General features: G+C 34.3%; 1 protein-coding gene across 12 annotated transcripts in view; it reads right to left on the bottom strand.

Annotated features, from left to right (window-relative positions):
• Positions 1-22,047, bottom strand: part of LOC145256500 (soluble guanylate cyclase 88E-like) — a 957,444-nt gene that overhangs the window by 260,295 nt on the left and 675,102 nt on the right. Inside the window, exon 1 of one of the 12 annotated variants that reach the window (XM_080115463.1) lies at positions 15,525-15,704. The exons of 7 other annotated variants lie outside the window; for them this stretch is intronic. In XM_080115463.1, the coding sequence (XP_079971589.1) occupies positions 15,525-15,529 (5 nt within the window). In that variant the 5' untranslated portion in view covers positions 15,530-15,704. Of the gene's footprint in view, positions 1-2,687; positions 3,240-14,608; positions 15,497-15,524; positions 15,705-22,047 lie in introns of those variants that run through there. 4 more of the 12 variants (XM_080115455.1, XM_080115453.1, XM_080115454.1 and 1 more) reach the window with 4 other exon arrangements.

Below are 22,047 nucleotides of genomic sequence, written 5' to 3'. Positions count from 1 at the left end.
GAATAGACACCCCTCCCCAACCTACCCGTGTTAAGAATGGCTTTCTGAATAGACACCCCTCCCCAACCTACACATGTTAAAATGGCTTTCTGAATAGACACCTCTCCCCAACCTCCCCATATTAAGAACGGCTTTCTGAATAGACACCCCTCCACAACCTCCACATGTTAAGAAAGGCTTTCTGAATAGACACCCCTCCCCAACTTCCCCATATTAAGAATGGCTTTCTGAATAGACACCTCTCCCCAACTTCCCCATATTAAGAATGGCTTTCTGAATAGACACCCCTCCCCAACCTCCCCATGTAAGAAAGGCTTTCTGAATAGACACCCCTCCCCAACCTCCCCATGTTAAGAATGGCTTTCTGAATAAATACCCCTCGCCAACCTCCCAATGTTAAGAATGGCTTTCTGAATAGAAAACTCTCCCCAACCTCCCCATGTTAAGAATAGCTTTCGGAATAGACACCTCTCCCCAACCTCCCCATGTTAAGAATGGCTTTCTGAATAGACACCTCACCCCAACCTCCCCATGTTAAGAACGGCTTTCGAAATAAACACCTCTGCCGAACCTCCCCATGTTAAAGACGGCTTTCTGAATAGACACCCCTTCCCCTCATGTTAAGAATGGCTTTCTGAATAGACACCCCTCCCCAACCTCCCCATGTTAAGAATGGCTTTCTGAATAGACACCCCTCCCCAACCTCCCCATGTTAAGAATGGCTTTCTGAATAGACGCCCCTCCCCATCCTCCCCATGTTAAGAACTACCATTACCGAAAAAAAAAATTTATTAATCTTTTATTGAAAAAACAACAACTTTTCTTTAATTGTTACACAAAAACTAAAAAAAAAAAACAACTTTGCTTAGCTGGTTTGTTTTGAATTTTTTCGTTTAACAAAAAACAAACAAAAACAAAAAAAAAAAAAAAGCAAAAACAAAACAAAAAAAAAGAACAAATTACAGTAAAAAAAAACTTATATTACAAAAATAAAGCAAAAAATTTGGCATGGTAGCTCGTTGTTTCTAGGTTTATTTTTTTTGTTTTGTTTATTTCTTCTGTTAAAATTATTACGTTTACATTATAAACAAAACTTTTAACAGAATTTTTTTTTACGTCACTACATAGGAACGTTGTTTTAAAGCATCGATAATGTGAATACGATTTTTGTCTCGCATTTTCATTATTTTTGTATGCTGTAAAGTTAAAAAAAACATATTAGCAGTTTATTTGAAGCTTCTTCTTTTAAATGGTAAAAAAGTTCGGATGATAATATTAAATTAAATTAAATTACATCGTGCTCCATACAATGTGGGGGTGGGGGTGGGGGTAAAACTGTAGCGCGCGTGCGCGTTGGAGGTAACTAGTGTACATGTTTCCTTTATTTTTGCTTTTTTTTTTTTTTTATTTGCGTTTGCTATGCTTTCATAACCGGCGAAGCTCAGCGGTTAACGTCGTGTTCCGAGCAACGCCGATCGGACGTTGAGTTATGTTTGGTTCAAATTATGCACAAGTACCAATTATATTATTAGTATTGCCTGAACCTTCAACCTCCAGAAGCCTGACACTTATTATTTATTATACTTAGCTCTTTATCCATTGCACATCGGACCCCGTGCAGGGGGATTCTAAGGATATAATTAATAATTATTTAAGACTTATTATCCGGTCTTTGCTGATGGAATGAGATTCCGTGCAGATTCCCGAGTTCGACAAGATACACCTGAAGAAGGTCGGAGGTAATATCGGCCGAAACCTTATGAGAATAACATCTAAGATGAACACAGTTTTGCATGTAACTCAAATAATACACATTAAATGGCACTTTTGCATTTACCGACCCTCGGTTTCCACAAAGTTGCTCGTGCGTGTTCGATCGCTGACGGGAATAACCGGAAGCGGTCGATCGCGAAACGCTAAACTGCTACGAGAAAACTATAACAATAAATAGGAAAAATATGGAAATGCAATAAATGTATCTAATCAACCCTAAACCCTAACTCTAATTATTTTTTTTATTTCTTCCAATTTATTAAAAAGTAGCCTTCATAGATTCGAATTATCTAAAAACAGGTTGCTTATGCACTTATGTTACTCTACTAGTTTTTAAATAGTACAGTATAACCCGGATATAAGAGACCCGAATATACAAAAACGGATATAAGAGAGATTTTCTCTGGTTTCAAATTAGAGCCTGTGTTAATGTAACGTGTAACCCGCATGAAAGAAACCCTGGTATGAGTATAACCCGGATATGAGAGTTTGTAAGGACCAGAGAACAAGTCTCTTATATGCGGGTTTACACGGTATTGTCAAGTTATATTCAAGTTTTACAATTTTTTTTTTTTTTATTAAATTGTTGAGCGAAAGTACAGTTAAGTTACAAAACACTTCCTCCTCGTGTTAAGAATAGTTTTCAAAATAATAACGTTATCATCGGACGACCTTTTTCGGTTATTTCCGTCAGTTGCCGAGCGAGCCCGAGCCAACTTCTAAACACAGACGCAGACGCACCCATTAAATTATTAATTGGACCAAGTTAAATTTCCGATTGCAATACAAAGATTAGCTAATTTGACAAGACGCACCGGAAGAAGGTCGGAGGTTACATCGGCGGAAACATTGTGAGAATGACATCTCAGATTAGATTAGTAATCTTGATAATCAAAATAAGCTATATTACTCACGGTGTATACTTTGACCGCGTGGTGATTCCCTTATGTAAATTTTTGTAGCATTGCATTTAACAGGAATCTAATATTGGTTGACTTCGAGGCCGAGAAGAAAGTTTCAAGTCATAAGCAAATCAAAATTACTCCCCGGGTAATGTTTGTTTTGTTTCTTTGGTTTTTATTTCGACACGGTTCGCTTCAAGTAAAACAGGTACTAACACGTAGTGGCTGTGCTGGCCGTAGGAAAACCCCGCCGTAAACAAAGCCGTGCTCAGTTAACCATCGCTAGTAGCATAAACTAGCGTTAGGCGGACCGTTACAGTTTAAAGAGAACAACAAAATTATCCAAACACGTGATAAACTTAATAAGCCGAAGAGAGGCGATAACATCAACTACACGCGACTTGTCAACATACGGGGCATCGTCAACGACCGTACAATTCCATATGTCGTCTCAGTGCGATTTATATTCAGGAATCTAAGAGGTTTTGGACCACTGAAGAGTCATCGATGTTCTTTATTTTAACGGCTTGCATCATCCTTTCATTAGATCACCATGATCGACGTCATAAAGAATTTCTTCACGATCTCTTCAGGCCGTTTAAAGCAGATTACATTTTCTCTTTGTCGTGTCCTAATAGTATTTATGTGCTTTCTCACCAAAGCAAAATGTGACACGAGGTCGTTTTTAAAGTGGGGTTAAACCAGCTCCCCGAAAAAAAGGGGGAAAGGGGCACTCTGGTTGGGTCCAAAAATAGTAACTGTCCCAGTATAGAGAGTTTCCCCTCCATTGACTGGGACAAATTACCTTAAGTGCAGCATCTGCAGAACAGATACTACACTTTGATCCCGCCCCGAATGAATTGGTCGCGGTGTCCTTCCATCTTCGTTTACTTCTATGGCGTCATCCGTTTGCTCTGTGTCTCTGTATTGTTTATTCTGTGCACACACACACACACACACACACACACACACACACACACATATATATATATATATATATATATATATATATATATATATACTAGCGTGGGTGCCCGGCGTTGCCCGGTTTTTTGAAGGTGTGTGTTGAGCAAAAAAAAAAAAAAAAATGTGGTAGTAGGAAGACAAGCTCGAACCCGTACCGCGAAGGAGGACAAGAAACGAGAAAAAAGTGACGTCTTTGCTGTTATGACCACTGCCAAACCGAAAAAAAGGAGATGACTTTCGAAAATATTGGTGAAAAAAAAACGATCCCTCAATGTTGAAAAGTGCCCAGTTGAGCGTGAAAATATTAATGTTTTTAGCCAATATTTCGGTATTTGTCGTCTGATGGGTCGAGCTTCAAAACGATACTGATATTGGTAAAATCCATCGCCTCTGTCGAAAGTTTTAGGCAGACATGCAAACATACATACATACATAGATACATTTATATATTGGTAATCAAATTTTCGACCCAAACCGATTAAAAAGCTTGCCCTATCTTTATGTAAAATTTCAAATGTTTAGACCAGAAATTGTCTGAGTAATTTGGTAGTGACCGCAGAGGTCATTTTTTTTTTTTTTAACTTTGACCCTATTATGACCCCTTAACATTTATTGTTTTGGGCTCAAATCAAGTTATTAAGTTAGATCCATGTCCAAGGAACCTATATCTAAAATTTCAATTGTTTATACCCAAAATTGGCGGAGGAGTTTGTAAAGTATTCAAAGGTCAAATCGTTGAACTTTGACCCCTTACCAGCCAAATTTCTGGCCGAAAACGGATGACAAAGATTTTCGCAAATCTCAATACCCTATATATCAAATTTCGAGTGTGTAAACTGAAAATTGACAGAATTATTGCATAGGGTAATGTACACAGAGAGAGAGAGAGAGAGAGAGAGAGAGAGAGAGAGAGAGAGAGAGAGAGAGAGAGAGACAGACAGACAGACAGACAGACAGACAGACAGAGACAGAGTCAGAGACAGAGACGCTTTCACTTTTATAGTTACTAGCATTTCAGCCCGGCATTGCCCGGGTGTTTGGCGGTGTATGTTGAGCAAAAAAAATGTGATAGTAGGAAGGCAGGCTCGAACCTGTATCGCAAAGGAAAGAAAAGAACGGGAAAAAACTAACGTCTTTGCTGTTACGACCACCGCCAAACCGAAAATGACGTAGGTTTTAATTAAGGCCAGACAATCGAAAGGGGAGGATGACTTTCGAAAATATCGGGGAAAAAAGCCTGTAGAGAAGTGCCCAGTTGAAGGTGAAGATATTAATGTTTTTAGCCAATTTTTCGATATTTGTCGTCTGAAAGGTCGAACTTCAAAACTTTCGACAGAGACAACTTATTTTCACAAGATCTACTGATCTTGTGAAAATCCGTCGCCTCTGTCAAAAGTTTTAGGCAGACATACAAACATACATACATGCATTTATATATTGGTAACTCAAATTTTCGACCCAAACCGATTAAAAAGCTTGCCCTATCTCTGAATACCATTTATGTAAAATTTCAAATGTTTAGACCAGAAATTGTCTGAGTAATTTGGCAGAGACTGAAGCGGTCAATTTTTTAAAACTTTGACTCCTATTATGACCCGTTAACATTTATTGTTTTTGGCTCAAATCAAGTTATTAAGTTAGATCCATATTCAAGGAGCCTATATCTAAAATTTCAATTGTTTATACCCAAAATTGGCGGAGGAGTTTGGTGGAGTTCTCAAAGGTCAAATCATTGAACTGTGACTCCTTAACAGCCAAATTTCTGGCCAAAACGGATTACAAATATTTTCCCAAATCTCAATACCCTGTATATCAAATTTCGAGTCTGTAGACTGAAAATTTACAGAGTTATTGCATAGGGAAATGTACACAGACAGACACACCCACACATACACACACGGACGGACAGACAGATGCGTTCACTTTTATATATATATAACGTTAAAAGTTTACGTATGCTTCTAGAATAATGATTTCAAGGTTATGAAGGTTTTTTAAAGTATGAAAACGATGTTATTTTTTGTATTTAATATTTTTTTTTATGTCAAGCAGTCCTCCGCTCTTGATCCCCAAAAAAATCGTCGAGATACTTAACAAGAGCGGAGGACAGCTTGAAATATAAAAAAAATATTAAAAAAAAAAAAATATTAAATACAAAAAATAACATCGTTTTCATCCTTCAGAAAACACTCATCACGTTGAAATCAATATATATATATATATATATATATATATATGTTCCACGCCGGTTTGGAAATTTTACTTTAGAGTGTTATTTTCATGGAATATGTTCGAATGAACTTCAATCTATGGTTTCCCCTCGCCAAACTTTCACAAGAAACACTAGACTAGCTGAAAACACAATCAATAACCCCCCCACTCTTTATCTGTACCTAAACGTAGATTCCATGAACAAAACTTCTTTCTTAGAACTGCACGCCTGTGGAATTGCCTTCCGTTCTCCATTTTTCCAGCTGACTACAATATGGCTGTCTTCAAGTCCAACGTAAACAAGTTCTTGATGAGCCGTTCGACTTGTTAACAAATTTACCGAATTTCCATTACTAACGATTACTATATTGTTCAATTGACTACTGTACACTCTTAACCCTTATCCTCAAGTGGTTTCTGGGCCTTGATAAGTGACTATGCCTGTGCAAAAAAAAAAAAAAAAAGAAAAAGAGTGTTTTGTAATGAGCGATGAATTTTTGGGATGAGTTGAACCCATAGAAATATTTTCAATGAAAAACTTTTCAGGGATTTTTATTAAATGTAAGAAAACGATAGAAATTGCCATACGATAAACAAAACAAAATAATGAGTTAGGAAGTCACACACTCATAAAAATATATATTTTATATACGTTTGAAATGGAAGATTTACAGCAATAGAAAAAACACAGAATGTTTGTGAATATTTTTAGAGTTCTTGTAAAAACAAGACGGTTCATTAGCTGAGACATTAGAATAATATATAGAATTATAAAAAGGCTGACTGGGAAGCTATCAGAGATCTTATCAGAGACGCCCCATGGGAAAATATTTTTTCTCTTCCTGCTGAACAGTGTGCAACTGAGACCACTGAATGGTTCAAAACTGCAATCGAAGCGCATGTTCCCATGCGGAAATTCTATAGCAAGCCCCACTCTCCCCAATGGTTTACTTCGACTTGCGCAACTGCCATTGCTCAAAGGCAGCATGCATTCCGAAGGTTTAACCGACATAAGTCCAGTTCAAACAGACAAAAGTACATAGAAGCTAGAAGTAACGTTAAGAAAGAAATAGCGACAGCTAAGAGGGAATTTACGGAAACCACTAAAAAACGCATCGAAGCACAAAAATTAGGAACTCGTGACTTCTGGAAAATCTACAACAGTGTAGTAAATAATGGGCAATCAACGATTCCCCCACTAACCAACAATCACGAGGTTCTTTGCTCAGCAACCGAGAAGGCTAACATGCTTGCCAGTCGGTTTGCCTCCAACTCTACACTGGACCCTTTAAACCACCCCCTACCTGACTTCCTATGCGGACAGACGCCAAGCTAGACGATCTGGAAATCACCCCTGCTCAGGTGCATGCTATCATAAAAAACCTTGACACTTCCAAAGCATGTGGACCCGACCTCATCCCAGCTGTGCTATTAAAAAAGTGCTCAGCCGAAGTAGCTCCAGTTCTCTCCAAACTCTACAACAAATGCCTTAATGAATCTTGCTTTCCGAGCTGCTGGAAAACTGCTTCTGTGGTACCAGTATTCAAGAATTCTGGCGAAAGAACTGACCCATTAAATTATCGCCCTATTAGCCTCCTCCCACTTTTTGCCAAAATATTTGAGACCTTAATTAACCATGCTCTAGTCCAGCACCTTACAGATGCTAAACTTCTGACCGACCATCAATATGGATTTAGACAAGCCCGTTCCACGGCAGACATCCTCACTGTAATCTCTGAACGCATATACCATTCACTGGACAAAGCGGGAGAGGGCAGAGCGGTAGCTCTAGATATATCTAAGGCTTTTGACAGGGTATGGCATGAGGGTCTCCTCAGGAAGATTAGATCTTACGGTATCACTGGTAGAATACTTAACATAATTAGATCCTTCTTAGATAAGAGAAAAATCCAGGTTGTCCTCGACGGTCGTACGTCTAAACAATATATTATAAATGCCGGAGTGCCCCAGGGATCTATCCTTGGTCCTCTGCTGTTCCTGATATTCATAAATGACCTCCCCGATAAAATTGCCTCTGAGATGGGTATATATGCTGATGACACCACACTCTATAGCAGGCACGACAGGAAAACAAATGAACATATATCTAAAGTAATGGCAGAAACACTAGAGGATGACCTCAAATCAGTAGTGGAATGGAGACAAAAATGGATGGTAACGTTCAATGCCACCAAGACAAAACTGGTTTCATTCAATAATTACAGGAAACCTTCTCTACCACCTATAGCAATGGCCAACAACTCTTTAGCTGAGAGTACGTCTTTCAAGCTCCTTGGCCTAACGTTCACAGGAAACATGAGCTGGAACAATTACATCGAGGGCATTGCCAGGGCCGCTGCGAGGAAGGTGGGCTCTCTCTACCGTGCTAGAAAACTTCTAACACCCGAAAGTATCCTGTACCTCTATAAGGCCACTATTCGCCCATGTATGGAGTATTGCTGTCATATTTGGGCCGGTGCATCGGCTACTAGTCTCTCTCTCCTTGACAGGGTTCAAAAGAGAGTCGCAAATCTGATAGGCCCTAAACTGGCATCAAAACTTCAGCCTCTGTCCCATCGTCGAAACGTTGCATCCCTCTGCCTGTTCTACAAGTATTATAATGGTGAATGCTCTGAAGAACTGCAAGCACTTGTGCCCCCACGACGTGAACACCCTCGACAGACCCGACAAGCTGCAAAATCCCACCCCCACACTGTAGAGATCCCTAGATGTAAAAGATCTTTCTACTCCAATAGTTTCTTCCCCAGAACTGCAAGACTTTGGACTTCCATTCCAGGTCACTGCTTCCCCAACTGTACTGACATGCATAAGTTCAAGTGCAACGTGAACCAACATCTCGCTGCCCTAATCCCTACATAGTGCCCCAGTAGATGTTTCCCCTGATAGTAGCCCCCTACACCAAAGTGGCAATGTGCCTTGTTTGGGGTGAAAATGTAATAATAAAAAAAAAAAAAAAAAAAAAAATAAGTCTAGATCGATTAATTATGAGCCGTGCATTTCAGAGGACACGAAAATTGTATTCAAAACTTTTCTTTTAATTTTTATAAATTATAATTCATTGAAAGTTGTTTTTAAGAGTCAATAATGTTTTGTTTTTGTATTAGTAAAATATTTCAGTAAGATGGATGGGAAATATTTCAATGAATAAAGTTTGTATAGATTGACAGACGACAATGTGATGAGCTGTGTGTGTGTGTGTGTGTGTGTGTGTGTGTGTGTGTGTGTTTTCGATAACGTTTGCGTGCGTGAGTGGAGAGAAATGTTGCAGAGATTAGCGCCCACAGTTGGGCGTCGGGCGACACCAGTCCGTAGACTCGGATTAACTGGGTTCCACTGGTTTATTGACGAATACTCTGGCTTTTAAAAGATTTAGAAAGACTATTTCAAATAAATTCAGAAAATTTTCTGATTGGTTCAAAATATAATTATTTGTTTTTATTCAGGATAGTGTATGCGCAGACGTATAAACGCATTTATGCATTTTGATTTTGTACGTCAATGTGTAAACATCGACTACAACACGCGTGCACGCGCGCGTGTAGTTATGTATGTGTATATCGTTATGTAATTTTATGCATAGGATTTACTCTTAAACTAATTAGCCGATCATTATGAATTATATAAGATAGTTTCTGTGCGTAAGAGTCAATAATGTGGGTTATAATTTGATTGAATACTGCTGAGGCGCTGAGGGTTAGTGGTAATGATGTTTGAGATCCGAAACCCTGCCTGAAGCCAGAGTCACCATTTGATGACAGTTTTGTTGGAAGCAATACTGTTGTGCAAACATTTTATTTATTTATTTATTTATTTATTTATATACCAACACTCAATGGATCTTTTAATCTTGTATGGTTTTCCCTATCTGTGCGCATTATATTTTTAAATATTATTTATAAAAAAAAACCCACCCCAATACTTTTGCTGATGAGGAGACTTTGTTTAAAAAAAACTGTATGTCAAAATTATTGTCCGTGGATTAATGTCTATCACAATAAAAACATCGTTTCCGAAACGATCGTACAAATTATTGACTTTGTTGTTCCGTCTCATGAAACAGATTTTAAATTTTTAATTCTAATGTGAATTTTAAATTATCAATCATATTACTAAATATATATATATATATATATATATATATATATATATACATATATATATATATATATATTTTTTTTTAATTCTAATGTGAATTTTAAATTATCAATCATATTACTAAATATATATATATATATATATATATATGTATATATATACATATATATATATATATATATTTTTTTTTTTTAATTCTAATGTGAATTTTAAATTATCAATCATATTACTATATATATATATATATATATATATGTATATATATATATATACATATGTATATATATACATATATATATATATATATATATATATATATATATATATTAGATAAGAACTCTAATTTTGCTCATCGCCACTCATGGCGAATCTTTTCTATTCAAAATTTTACAAGGTATTGAATCTTTTCGGTTTTTGGACCTTAATTTTTCTTGCCTGATGATATATAATATGATTGAAACGGTCTGCACATCGTAGCAAGATATGACTGTATTTACATAAAAAATAAAAAATATAACTTGCTATCTTATAATCGAGCACTATCAACGGACCTTGTTGAAATTCAATTATTTTCAATTTTTGGATATCTTCCCACCGGAAAACTATATATATATATGTGAAGCTCGCGATTTGTTTACAAACAAACGTTTGAGCCCTCTACGAGTAGCGGACGGATGTTTATTTAAATAATCGTTCGGACAGGTTAATTTCGGCCACCGATTCCGTAGTCAAGGGGTAGGACTTCCGACTGTCTTCACGACGGTTCTAGGTTCGATCCTCGGCTTGGGAGAGGTGTTAGTCTAGCGGCACTGATGAGTTGTGAAACAACGAAACAGGTCTGTATGTCGATGACTAAAATATATTTTATATATATATATATATATATATATATATATATATATATATATATATATATATATTATCTTCCCACCGGAAAACTATATATATATATATATATATATATATATATATATATATATATATATATATATATATATATATATATATATATATATATAATTTGAAAATGTATATGACAATTTAGCTACAGACTTTTCGTGTTTCATCCTTCTGAGTATTCGTCAGGCTATATTGCATAAGTCGATGTTGCTACATGTTTTTATATGTTCCTGTATTTTGAAAATTATGAAAAGTATGAAAATTATGAAAAATATGGAAATTATGAAAATAATATTCCAACATGCCAGCAAATGAATAAGGGAACCCCAAAATTCATCAACGTTTCGTCGTTATTTCGACTTTATTTTAAGATTTCCTCGGGTTGATTGATTGAAATAATAAAATGCTGTATAATAGTATAATATTTGTAAATATTTTGTGCAGTTGTGATGTGGAAAGATTTGTTACTTTTTGAACGAATAAAATAATGCGTTTCTGACATGGAATTACGGATTTTTTTCGAACGACAGATAGACGTTGAACTTAAACAAAAAATGTATGGTGCGATTTTGACGTGAAAAAGAATATCAAATGAACCATAGTCGTTAGAAGTCAAAATCGCATCTCATTTTATAAAGAGAAAACGCCGATGAATATATAAATAATATTGATTTTTCCTTTACTATTAAAATAAATATTCAAATAATAATAATAATAATAATCTAATATATAAAACTCCCTATGTATGTGTGTGTGTGTCAGTCTGTCTCCATTTTATCAAACTGTATCTCCTCCTAGAAATAACTACTTACGAATCAAAATTGCAAAAAAAAAAAAAAAAAAAAAAAAAATGGAATTTGACTGGCGGAAGTCGTTTTAACGTGTACTTGTACGCATGCGCATATACATACATTTATGCGTTAAAGTTCCTATTTACAGTGGCTCCCCACGGGACAGAGTTAGACACCAGGGTCGTTTTTTAACGTGGAGAAAAGGAACAAAAATAAAAATTGTCTCAGTCGTGAAGGATTTCTCCTCCACTGACAGAATGTTCTTCGTTTCAATTCTAGCTGATAGCAGCCAAATCATATTTTCTTTTTACTTTTGAAATCACTAATCTATTAGATACAATACGATAATCAATAGGGAATTGACTACATAATAATAAATATAAAATCCGGATTAAATAAAATGTATTCAAGCGTACTTTATGATCGGGCAATGCTGGGCGGTCTGCTGGTATCTTTATACTTACATGTATATCATAAAATACGCTAAAATACTTTATTTTAATTCATGCAGATTTCGTATTTAATATCACAGAACCAATTCTGCATCGAATATTATATTGTACCTAATATATAGGTCCTGGATATGACCTTAAACTATATCCGATGGTGAGGTCCCAGCTTGCGGGCTTTGGGGAGTGTGGAGCCATCCTTTAATTGCCATTGCTCCCAGGTCCATTCTGACCCGGAGTGCTAGTACCTGTTAGGGTCCCAACTATGAGTTAAATAGAAACCGACTTGAAAAAAAAAAAAAAAAAAAATCAAAAAATTTATTACAACATTTTTCTTCAAAATAGCTAGATTCAGCATTAAATAACCCGTAAATTAATTAACCCTTAAAACATTAATTAACCATAAAACAAAAACAACCAACAAACCTAATATAAAGTGTCGATTTCAAAAGTAAAAATAAATGACAAGTGTGCCATCAGCTAGAATTGAAACCAAAACATAGCTCTTCAGCATTAGCCGTTAGCGTATGGTACACATCAATAGTTATACGAAAACGGCAAAAATAACGTTTGAAAGTTTTAATTAGCAAATGCGCAGAAAAAAAAAACAAAAAAAACGAGTGTTTTTTTGTTTTTTTACATGGGGATCACCAGTTATCAAGGCCCGAAGGCCACTCAGGGATAAGGGTTATTGCGTGTACAGTAATCAATGAGATAGTATTGTAGTAATCATTAGTATTGGGGGTTTTGATAGAGTGTCTTACTTAAGGGGGCGATTTGTCAGGAGTTTGTTTATGTTGGACTTTAAGACGTCCAAGTTGTAGTCAGGTGAGAAACAGGCAAGCGGCAGAAAGTTCCACTGGCGTGCAGTTCTAAGAAAGAAGCTTTGCTCATCGAATCTACATTTGGATTTAGGCACAGATAAAGAGTGGGGGAAATTATTGACAGTAGTTTCAGCCAGACGGGTGTTTCACGTGAAAGATTGGCGTGGGGGGACGAGGGATTGGAGTAAGTTGACTTACGATAGGCCAAGGCTATTTTAAAAAATTTTGACCCCTAGCAGTTATTTCACCGACTAAAAACCAAATCGAAAATAAAACTGAAAGCGTTCCAAGGTCCAACTACCCTATATATCAAATTTCAACTCTGTAGACCAAATATTCAGAGAGGAGAAAGAGAAAATATTATAATAAAATAATAGCACTGGAAATATTATGTGATAAAATGAAATATAAAATATAATACAAAAATAAATGTTAATAAATTAAAATGATATATAAGATAACATAAATAATATTGCTTTAATATTAAAAAATGAAAATATGCTTTTAAGCATTTCTAGAGATTTTAAAATATAACTGAAAAAGGTATTCTGTTTTCGTTGGTTCCAGAAGGTTCCTGGAACATTCTCTATCTATTATAAATAGAAGTATATGTGGAACATTCTCTATCTATTATAAATAGAAGTATATGTGGAACATTCTCTATCTATTATAAATAGAAATATATGTGGAACATTCTCTATCTATTATAAATAGAAGTATATGTGGAACATTCTCTATCTATTATAAATAGAAGTATATGTGGAACATTCTCTATCTATTATAAATAGAAGTATATGTGTTTGTAAAACCAGTTATTGATTCGTACACCAGATGAAAGGGACGCGAACTTGGGGCGATTTTCTTGCTAAAATGAATCAACTTCGGCCAGTAACGAGAAACTGAAATAAACCTCGGTCGTAAATAAGCATATAAATGTCAAACCAAATAACCCACTGCAAACAATCCACAACGGAAAACATATTGGTAAATATAGGTTTTCCTGAATTTTGATACTGACCAAAGTAAATATATCCGTGAATGTTATTTAAATATTTTTAACTCATGGTAATTGTCAGAACAAAGACCTTCATTTGTCTCCGTTAGATCATTTTGTTTACTGTAAAAAAGTTTTCGTTACTTTTACTTTTATTTACAATAAATTTATTTTCTTTTTAATTCCATTCTCTGTTTTCTCGTCACTTTTTTTTAATTTAATAATATATATATGTTGCAGTAGATACCTCTAGACACACAAAACTTAACAATATATATATATATATATATATATATATATATATATATATATATATATATATATATATATACATACATTTTATTTGGTTTACATAAGCATTAATATGTCGCTACACATTCGTGAGTATGTTTCGGCCAGCCAGTTACAAGTAGTCACAGACCTCTTCAGGTGATATTGCTTATGCAAAAGTTGAGTCAGAAATTAGTGAATGAGCTTTTGTATAAGCAATAAAGCAAATGAAAAGTATATCTCGTTGAATTAAACTCGTTAAACTTCATTGGTTGCTTTGTTGCGTAGTTATCTCTAATAAAGGGGATCGTGTGTGTGTGTGTGATCGTCTAATGGCCAGTCTATTAAATATGTTCATATGCCGTTGTCTGTGTGCGTGTGTGTGGTACATGTCATGTATTTTCGGACATACCTTCTCTGTCGTCGATGTTGGTCCATCTGGAAACATCTCGTCTTGGAGGGGAGACTTGGTACCTGTTTTGGACGAAGATTCATTTCACTTCAAGACAAGGAATTGGTTTTATAGTTTATTTCACTTTCCAGATGTCTTGCAGAAAGATGGAAAACGAAACTCTGACTTGTGTGGTTGTTCTACACACGTTAGCGCCACTCCCCAGTGAAGGGGAGTAGACAACAGTGAAGGCGTTCGTCCTCTTCTAAGTCTAAACCAAATCTCTATGACTCAGCTAACCTGATCACGTGACTCACACACAATCGATCATAACGAAAAGTTATATTCCAAAATTCATGATGTTGACCATCTTATAATTTATTCCTATAATTCAGTTGACTTATGCAATTCTTGACAGTATCTGTTTCGTAGCGCAAAATCAATCACTTAATTATTATATCAATCAGTGAATCTATTATGCCATTACCTCATCAGAAGAAATAGCAACAATCAATCCGTCAAAAGGAAATGAAGTGTGATTGGACATGATTAAAATTCGAAAATTGGAAGAGAAGCTGCAAAATGGCGTAATGGAATAATAAGAAAGGAAATTAATGTTTATGGACTTGCACAAATTGTCGTTGACCGAATTATTAACTTGGTGCAAAAATAATGTCGGTTTTTATACATAGTTGAACGCCAAAAAACGACATTATTTTTGCACCAACTTAATATAATTGAAGGATTAAACTTTAAAACCATAACTATTATTGTTAGCGTAAAACTTCTGAAAAAAAAAAAATAACAAAGCTCCAATTTCACTAATTTACGAAACTAAAATAGGATTTATATTATTTCACTCCATCCACGGAAATAAGTCCGATAAAGTCTATTAAATTCTACCAATTCAAATGTATATGCAAAGAAGAGGGCGTACCTCATTTATGGGCCCGTTTTCTTGCTTTCAAACACATTTTTTTTTTTATACGTCTTTACATGATTTTGAATTTCGTACGAAACAATCGCCAATGTACATACAAACTGAGGCCAGTTCCTTAACAACCACGGCTAAGCCTAGCGCCAAACTGAATAAGAAATATACAATTTCGTTTTTTACACACTATTTTTTCTTCAATAAGTGATTTTCCGATTTCGTAAGAAAACAAATACTACATACGTAATAGTTGCTTACAATGAAACATGTCGTCACATAGTAAATATTTACACATTTCGAAACGTTTTTATCTGTATTTCATACGTAAAAAAAAAAAATAATAATGGAGATCGCTAATGCACCTAACGTTTATTACTATTCGCAATAACGTTGGTGAATTTTCCCAGAATTCCTTGCTTATCTGGAATTACCCTTAATTAAAAAAAAAAATACATACAAAATCTTTAAGATGTACGTACTCGTCACGGAACGAAGGTGTTATATTCCAAAAATCACGTAAATTGATCAAATAATGTTTTAATTAAGAAAATCAAATTTTATGACTAAACGTCACGTAATATTTTGATCAGCCATGATTTATCAATAAGAAGGAGACAACTCAATTCGAACTAGCAAGATCATGTATGGAGTGATGTTGTGATATTTGTGTTGCTGGTCAGATTGAAAGATGGCATGGGAGTTCTTGCGTTATGTAGATGTAGTTGGTATTATTGTATGTAGTTGTGGTGACAGGACCAGTTGGTGTAGTGGAGAAACACTAGAGTAGATGTTGGAATTGATATTTGGGTGCTTATTTAGAATCACACCTAATTAAAAAAATACAGAAAAATCTCGATGATGTAAGTAATCGTCATGGAACGAATATAGCATATTCTAAAAACCATATAAATTGATCAAGTAGTTCTTTTTAACTAAGAAAATAAAATCTTATGACTAAGCAAGACATAGTGTTCTGATCAGCCATGATGCATAAATAAAAGAGAGGGAGACAATAAATTTTGTTGTGATTCTACATCATTTAATTCAGAATTTATATTACTAGCATTTTAGTCTGGCGTTGCCCGGGTGTTTGGAGGTGTATGTTGAGCAAAAAAAAAAAAAAAAAAAAAAAGCGGTCAATTTTTTAAACTTTGACCCATATTATGAGCCCTGAACATTTATCGTTTTGGGCTCAAATCAAGTTATTAAGTTAGATCCATGCCCAAGGAACCTATATCTAAAATTTCAAGTGTTTGGACAAAAAATTAGCGGAGGAGTTTTGTAGAGTTCTCAAAAGTCAAATCGTTGAACTTTGACCTCTTAACAGCCAAATTTCTGTCCGAAAACCGATCACATAGATTTCCCAAATCTCAGTACCCTGTATATCAAATTTCGAGTATGGAGACTAAAGATTGACAGAGTTATTGCGTAGGGAAATGTACACAGACAGACAGACACACACACACAGACAGACAAGTTCACATTTATAGATATACTAGCATTTCAGCCAAACGGGTGTTTAGAGGTGTATGCTTAGCAAAAAAAAAAAAAAAAAAAAAAAAAGCGAAAAAAAAAATGGTCAATTTTTTAAACTTTGACCCATATTATGACCCCTTAAAATTTATTGTTTTGGGCTCAAATCGAGTTATTAAGTTAGATACCAATAAACCTATGTCTAAAATTTCAAGTGTTTAGACCCCAGATTGTCGGAGGAGTTTGGTAGAGTTCTCAAAGGTCAAATCGTTGAACTTTGACCCCTTAACAGCCAAATTTCTGGTCGAAAACCGATCACATCGATTTTCCCAAATCTTAGTACTCTGTATATCAAATTTCGAGTCTGTAGACTAAAAATTGACAGAGTTATTGCGTAGGGAAATGTACACAGACAGACAGACACACTTTTATAGATATATAGATATATAGATAGATTGCTCTATCTCACATACTGAGCTTTCTTGATCTTCTTGGGATCATCCTATAAATATTGATACTAATATTTATTTGGACTTCATGTTTACAGTATTATAAAATCTGTAATGTTATGGTATTTAAGTATTTCATTTAATATATCGATACTTTAATTTGTTTTTTCTTCAATATGTTCTTTTCTGAATTGGTAACAAAAATATTACACATAAGGTATTGCTTACAATGCAATTTGCTGTAAGCTAGTAAATATTTATGCATTTTAAAACTGTTCTTTATTGCATTTCATAAGTAATAATAACATGAATTTTGTACTTCTGTAGTTGACGAATGCTGCTAGAGTATTTTTATGTTTTATTATCAAATGAAATGCAATTTTACGATATCTTCTGGTTATTAAATTATTCGGTAAAAGTACAGAATAGTTAACATGTTACGATTTTTTTTTACATAGGCGTCACCACTTATCAAGGCCGATAGGCCACTCAAGGATAAGGGTTAAAGAGTGTACAGTAGTCAAAAGGACAATATAGTGATCGATAGTAATGGAAGTTCGGTAAATTTGTTAACTTAAGTGGAACGGCTCATCAGAAACTTGTTCACGTTGGACTTGAAGACAACCATATTATAGACAGCTGGAAAGCAGGAAAACGGAAGACAATTCCATAGGCGTGCAGTTCTAAGAAAGAAGCTTTGATGATGGAATCTATGTTTAGGTTTAGGCACAGATAAAGAGTGGGGGAAATTATTGATAGTGTTTTCAGCTAGTCGAGTGTTTCTTGTGAAAGTTTGGCGAGGGGGGGCATAGATTGAAGCTCAGTCGAACACTTTCCATGAAAATAACGATAAAGCAGAGACAAACTCGCAACATCTCTTCTGTGATATAGAGGTTACTTGGTAAGTCACCACTTATCAAGGAACAGAGGCCACTCGAGGATAACGATTAAGTGTTATGTAGATGGTGAGACAACATGATCAGTAATGGTGGAACTTGATTATTTAAGAGGACCACTCAATAGGAATTGATTCACATTGTATTTGAATACTGCCATGTTATAGTCAGCTAGGAAGCAGACAAATGGTAATGCGTTCAACAGGGGATCAGATCTAGAAAAAGTAACTCTGTTCGTGGAGTTTTCGTTTAGTTTTAGCCGCAGATAGAGAGTGACGGAAGTACAGGGTGGAGCGATTTAAGTTTTTGCTCTAAGCAAAACAACAACACTACAACTTTATTTGGTAATCTCCAAAAATACCGTTAGGGCTTACAACATGACCGCCAGAAGAGTCACGAGATCCGGTTGATCCAAAACATGAATCGTGCAAGTGGAAAACGCAGCCTTGAAGGCAAACTTTGACAAACAATCACAATTTGTTTGTATTTAATTTTTTGTTGATATAATGCTGTTATAAAAATAGGCAAACTTTGAGAAACAATCTTAGGTTGTTTTTAGTTAAAACAGTGATATTGAAAAACTGATTTTGTACTTAATTATTATGCTTGTTTGTCAAAGTTTGCTTTAAATTTGCGTTTTCCGGTTTCGTAATACGGCGATTCATGTTTTGGATCAACCGGATCACGTGACTCTTCTGGCAGCCATGTTGTAAGCCCTAACGGTATTTTTGGAGATTACCCTTTATTTTCATACTTTTATTGAAAAAAAAAAATCAATTCAGGTAACTTGATTGTGTCGTAGAGCTGACATCTATTCAATGTAGCAACCATCAGTCTCAATCACCGCCTCGGTACGGGTTCAGAACTGGGAGCATGCCTTTTTCCACAAGCGCCGGCGGAAGCTCGGCGAATACTCGACGGATGCTGGCGATCAGGATGGCTTTGGTGTTGTGAAAGGTCATGTTGGCAGTTGTTACAGCTGAGCGAGCATTTGTTGCGAACGATTTACAGGGAGGGACCATAGATTAGAAATCAGTCGTGCACCTGCCATAAAAGTTACACTAGAGTGGAAATAGACTCGTAGCATATCCTCTGTGAGAAAGAGGAAGTAAGGAAGCGAAAATGTCATCGTTCACTAGATTTCGAAGACGGTTTTGTACCCTGTTCAGGCAGGAAAGAGTGCGTTTAGGACCTCCACTCCAGATGTGGCAACAGTACTCCATTTTAGAGCGCATTTGACTATTGTACCAGAAGAGGCACGTCGGGGGTAAGGCACTTTCTGGAATGGTAGAACATTTCACTATTTTTCCAGTGATTTTGGCAATGGATCTGAAGTACGTCTTCCATTTTAACGTTATTATTTAAACACGGTCAGTATACTGCATATTTTTCAAAAGTATTTCCGTTTCAAAAATAAAACAAAAATAAAAAAAGCCCCTTTCCCCTATTTATCTGTAGATAAAATGACGTAAGTGTTAGTTTTTGCTGTTCACTTACCGTGTTAAAATCATAACGTTATGTTTAAGAAAGCAATTCTTAACATGTTAACTATTCTGTACTTACACCTAACAATTTAATACCCCAAAGACACCTTAAAAATTAATTTATATTCAAAATTCAGTGCTTTTTTCAAATAGGTATCTAAAGATTTGCAGACAAAAACACTTCCGACTACAAACAGAGAAAGATAAATCCAACGGATTCATTTGAAACTATAATTGTTTTAAACAATTTTCATTTGGAAATTGTGGATACCAGACGACAGTTATATTCAAGTAGAAAAATATCCAATAAAGTAAAATGAATTTTCTCCTGTTCGAGTTAGCACCATAGATAAGTGCACATCAAGGGCGTAGCGAGCAAGGACAAAGAGGGGATTCCAGATTTTCGTAGCAAATATTATACAAAATATAAAGTTTCGTTCGTTTCGTTTCATTTTAGTAAAGTGTCATTTCGTTTCGTTTGTTTTTTATGAAAATTAGGGCAACCTAAAAATTGCAATTAATGCTCATTGAATGGTTTTATAACGCTAAATTTAAATATTTTGATTGATTTACGAATATCTGTTTATATAATTTCTGAATTTTTTATATAATTACTTTGTCAAATTACTCAACCTGATTAATAAATGCAATTTTTAGGTTTCCCTAATTATAACTTTTCATGTTTCATAGTTTTTTTGTTAAGCTTTAGTACCTTTTGCCACATTCTAGTAATTAAATACTTAATACTATAATTATATATAAAAAAAATTCTTGTCAGCATTCGAATGCCATTGTAAATTCGGACCTGTTCAGTTTGCTTAATAGTAATATTTATTCGTAAAATAGTAATAGTTAATAAGTTAGAACATGTTAATAATGTATAAAATACTGTATGTCTAGAGTAAAACAAAGTTTTACTGGAGACATATATATATATATATATATATATATATATATATATATATATATATATATATTAGTGTTCTTTTTTTTTCAATTATTACACTTATATTATTACCATACAACGGCTTAGTGTCCATTAAATTAATAATATATTATAATATTTTGAAAACTGTATATATATATATATAAAATACTGTATGTCTGGAGACATATATATATATATATAATGTATATATATATATATAGTTATTGATAATTATATATATATATATATGTATATATATATATATATATATATGTATATATATATATATATATATATATATAGTTATTGATAATTATTAAGTGCATAAAAGTAAATCATCTATATACATGCATGTTTCAGAGTTTACTCATCATGCATGTATATAAATACCTTACTTTTATGCACGTAATAATTATTAATAAATAATGTTAAAAAAAAATAAAGAAATGAAATAAAATAAAAAAAGTAATACGTCCTAAAAAAATGTGGGCGAAAAAATATTAACAAAGGGCAAATAACTCCTTTCTTATAATAAACGCTCAGGGAGCGAAAAAGAAAGAAATTAGTACGGAATCGCTAATAAAAAAATAAATAAATAATTCAACAAACTTATATATATATATATATATATATATATATATATATATATATATATATAGGTTTATATATATATATAAACTTATATATATATGCATATATATAACTACTTCGTTTACTCACATGAAATTAATATACGAAAGTATAAATTTATGCGTAAACTTACTTCAACAGTGCTCACTACATATGTAGAGCTAGTTAGTAAGTTATAAAATATAAGTGGCGATTAAGCTACTTAATCCACTCTAGGATTCTTCAGGCATAAGCCTGAAGAATCCTAGAGTGGATGAAACGCGGGATATTCAGTGTAGCTTAATCGCCATATATATTTTATAACTTACTATATATATGTATATGTGTGTGTGTGTATATATATATGTATATATATATGTATATATATATATATATATATAAGATATGTAGTTTGCTTGAAGCATTGTATGGGATAGGTATGTAGAAGAGATTTAGAAGGTTATCACAATGCAAAGAATGGGATATAGTGCGTGTTGATGAGGAAAGACGAAAACAAGTGGCAATTTACAAATCAATAAGTATATATATATATATATATATATATATATATATATATATATATATATATGCGTGTGTGTGTGTGTGTGTGTGTGTCTATATACACATATATTTATTCAATTGTATGAAGTCAATTGTATGAAGTACAAATGTCTTACTTGCGTGGTC

Source organism: Euprymna scolopes, chromosome 32 (assembly GCF_053919585.1).
Source record: "Euprymna scolopes isolate OS-2025 chromosome 32, ASM5391958v1, whole genome shotgun sequence".
Lineage (NCBI taxonomy): Eukaryota > Metazoa > Mollusca > Cephalopoda > Sepiida > Sepiolidae > Euprymna > Euprymna scolopes.
This window is presented reverse-complemented; position numbering and strand designations above follow the sequence as displayed.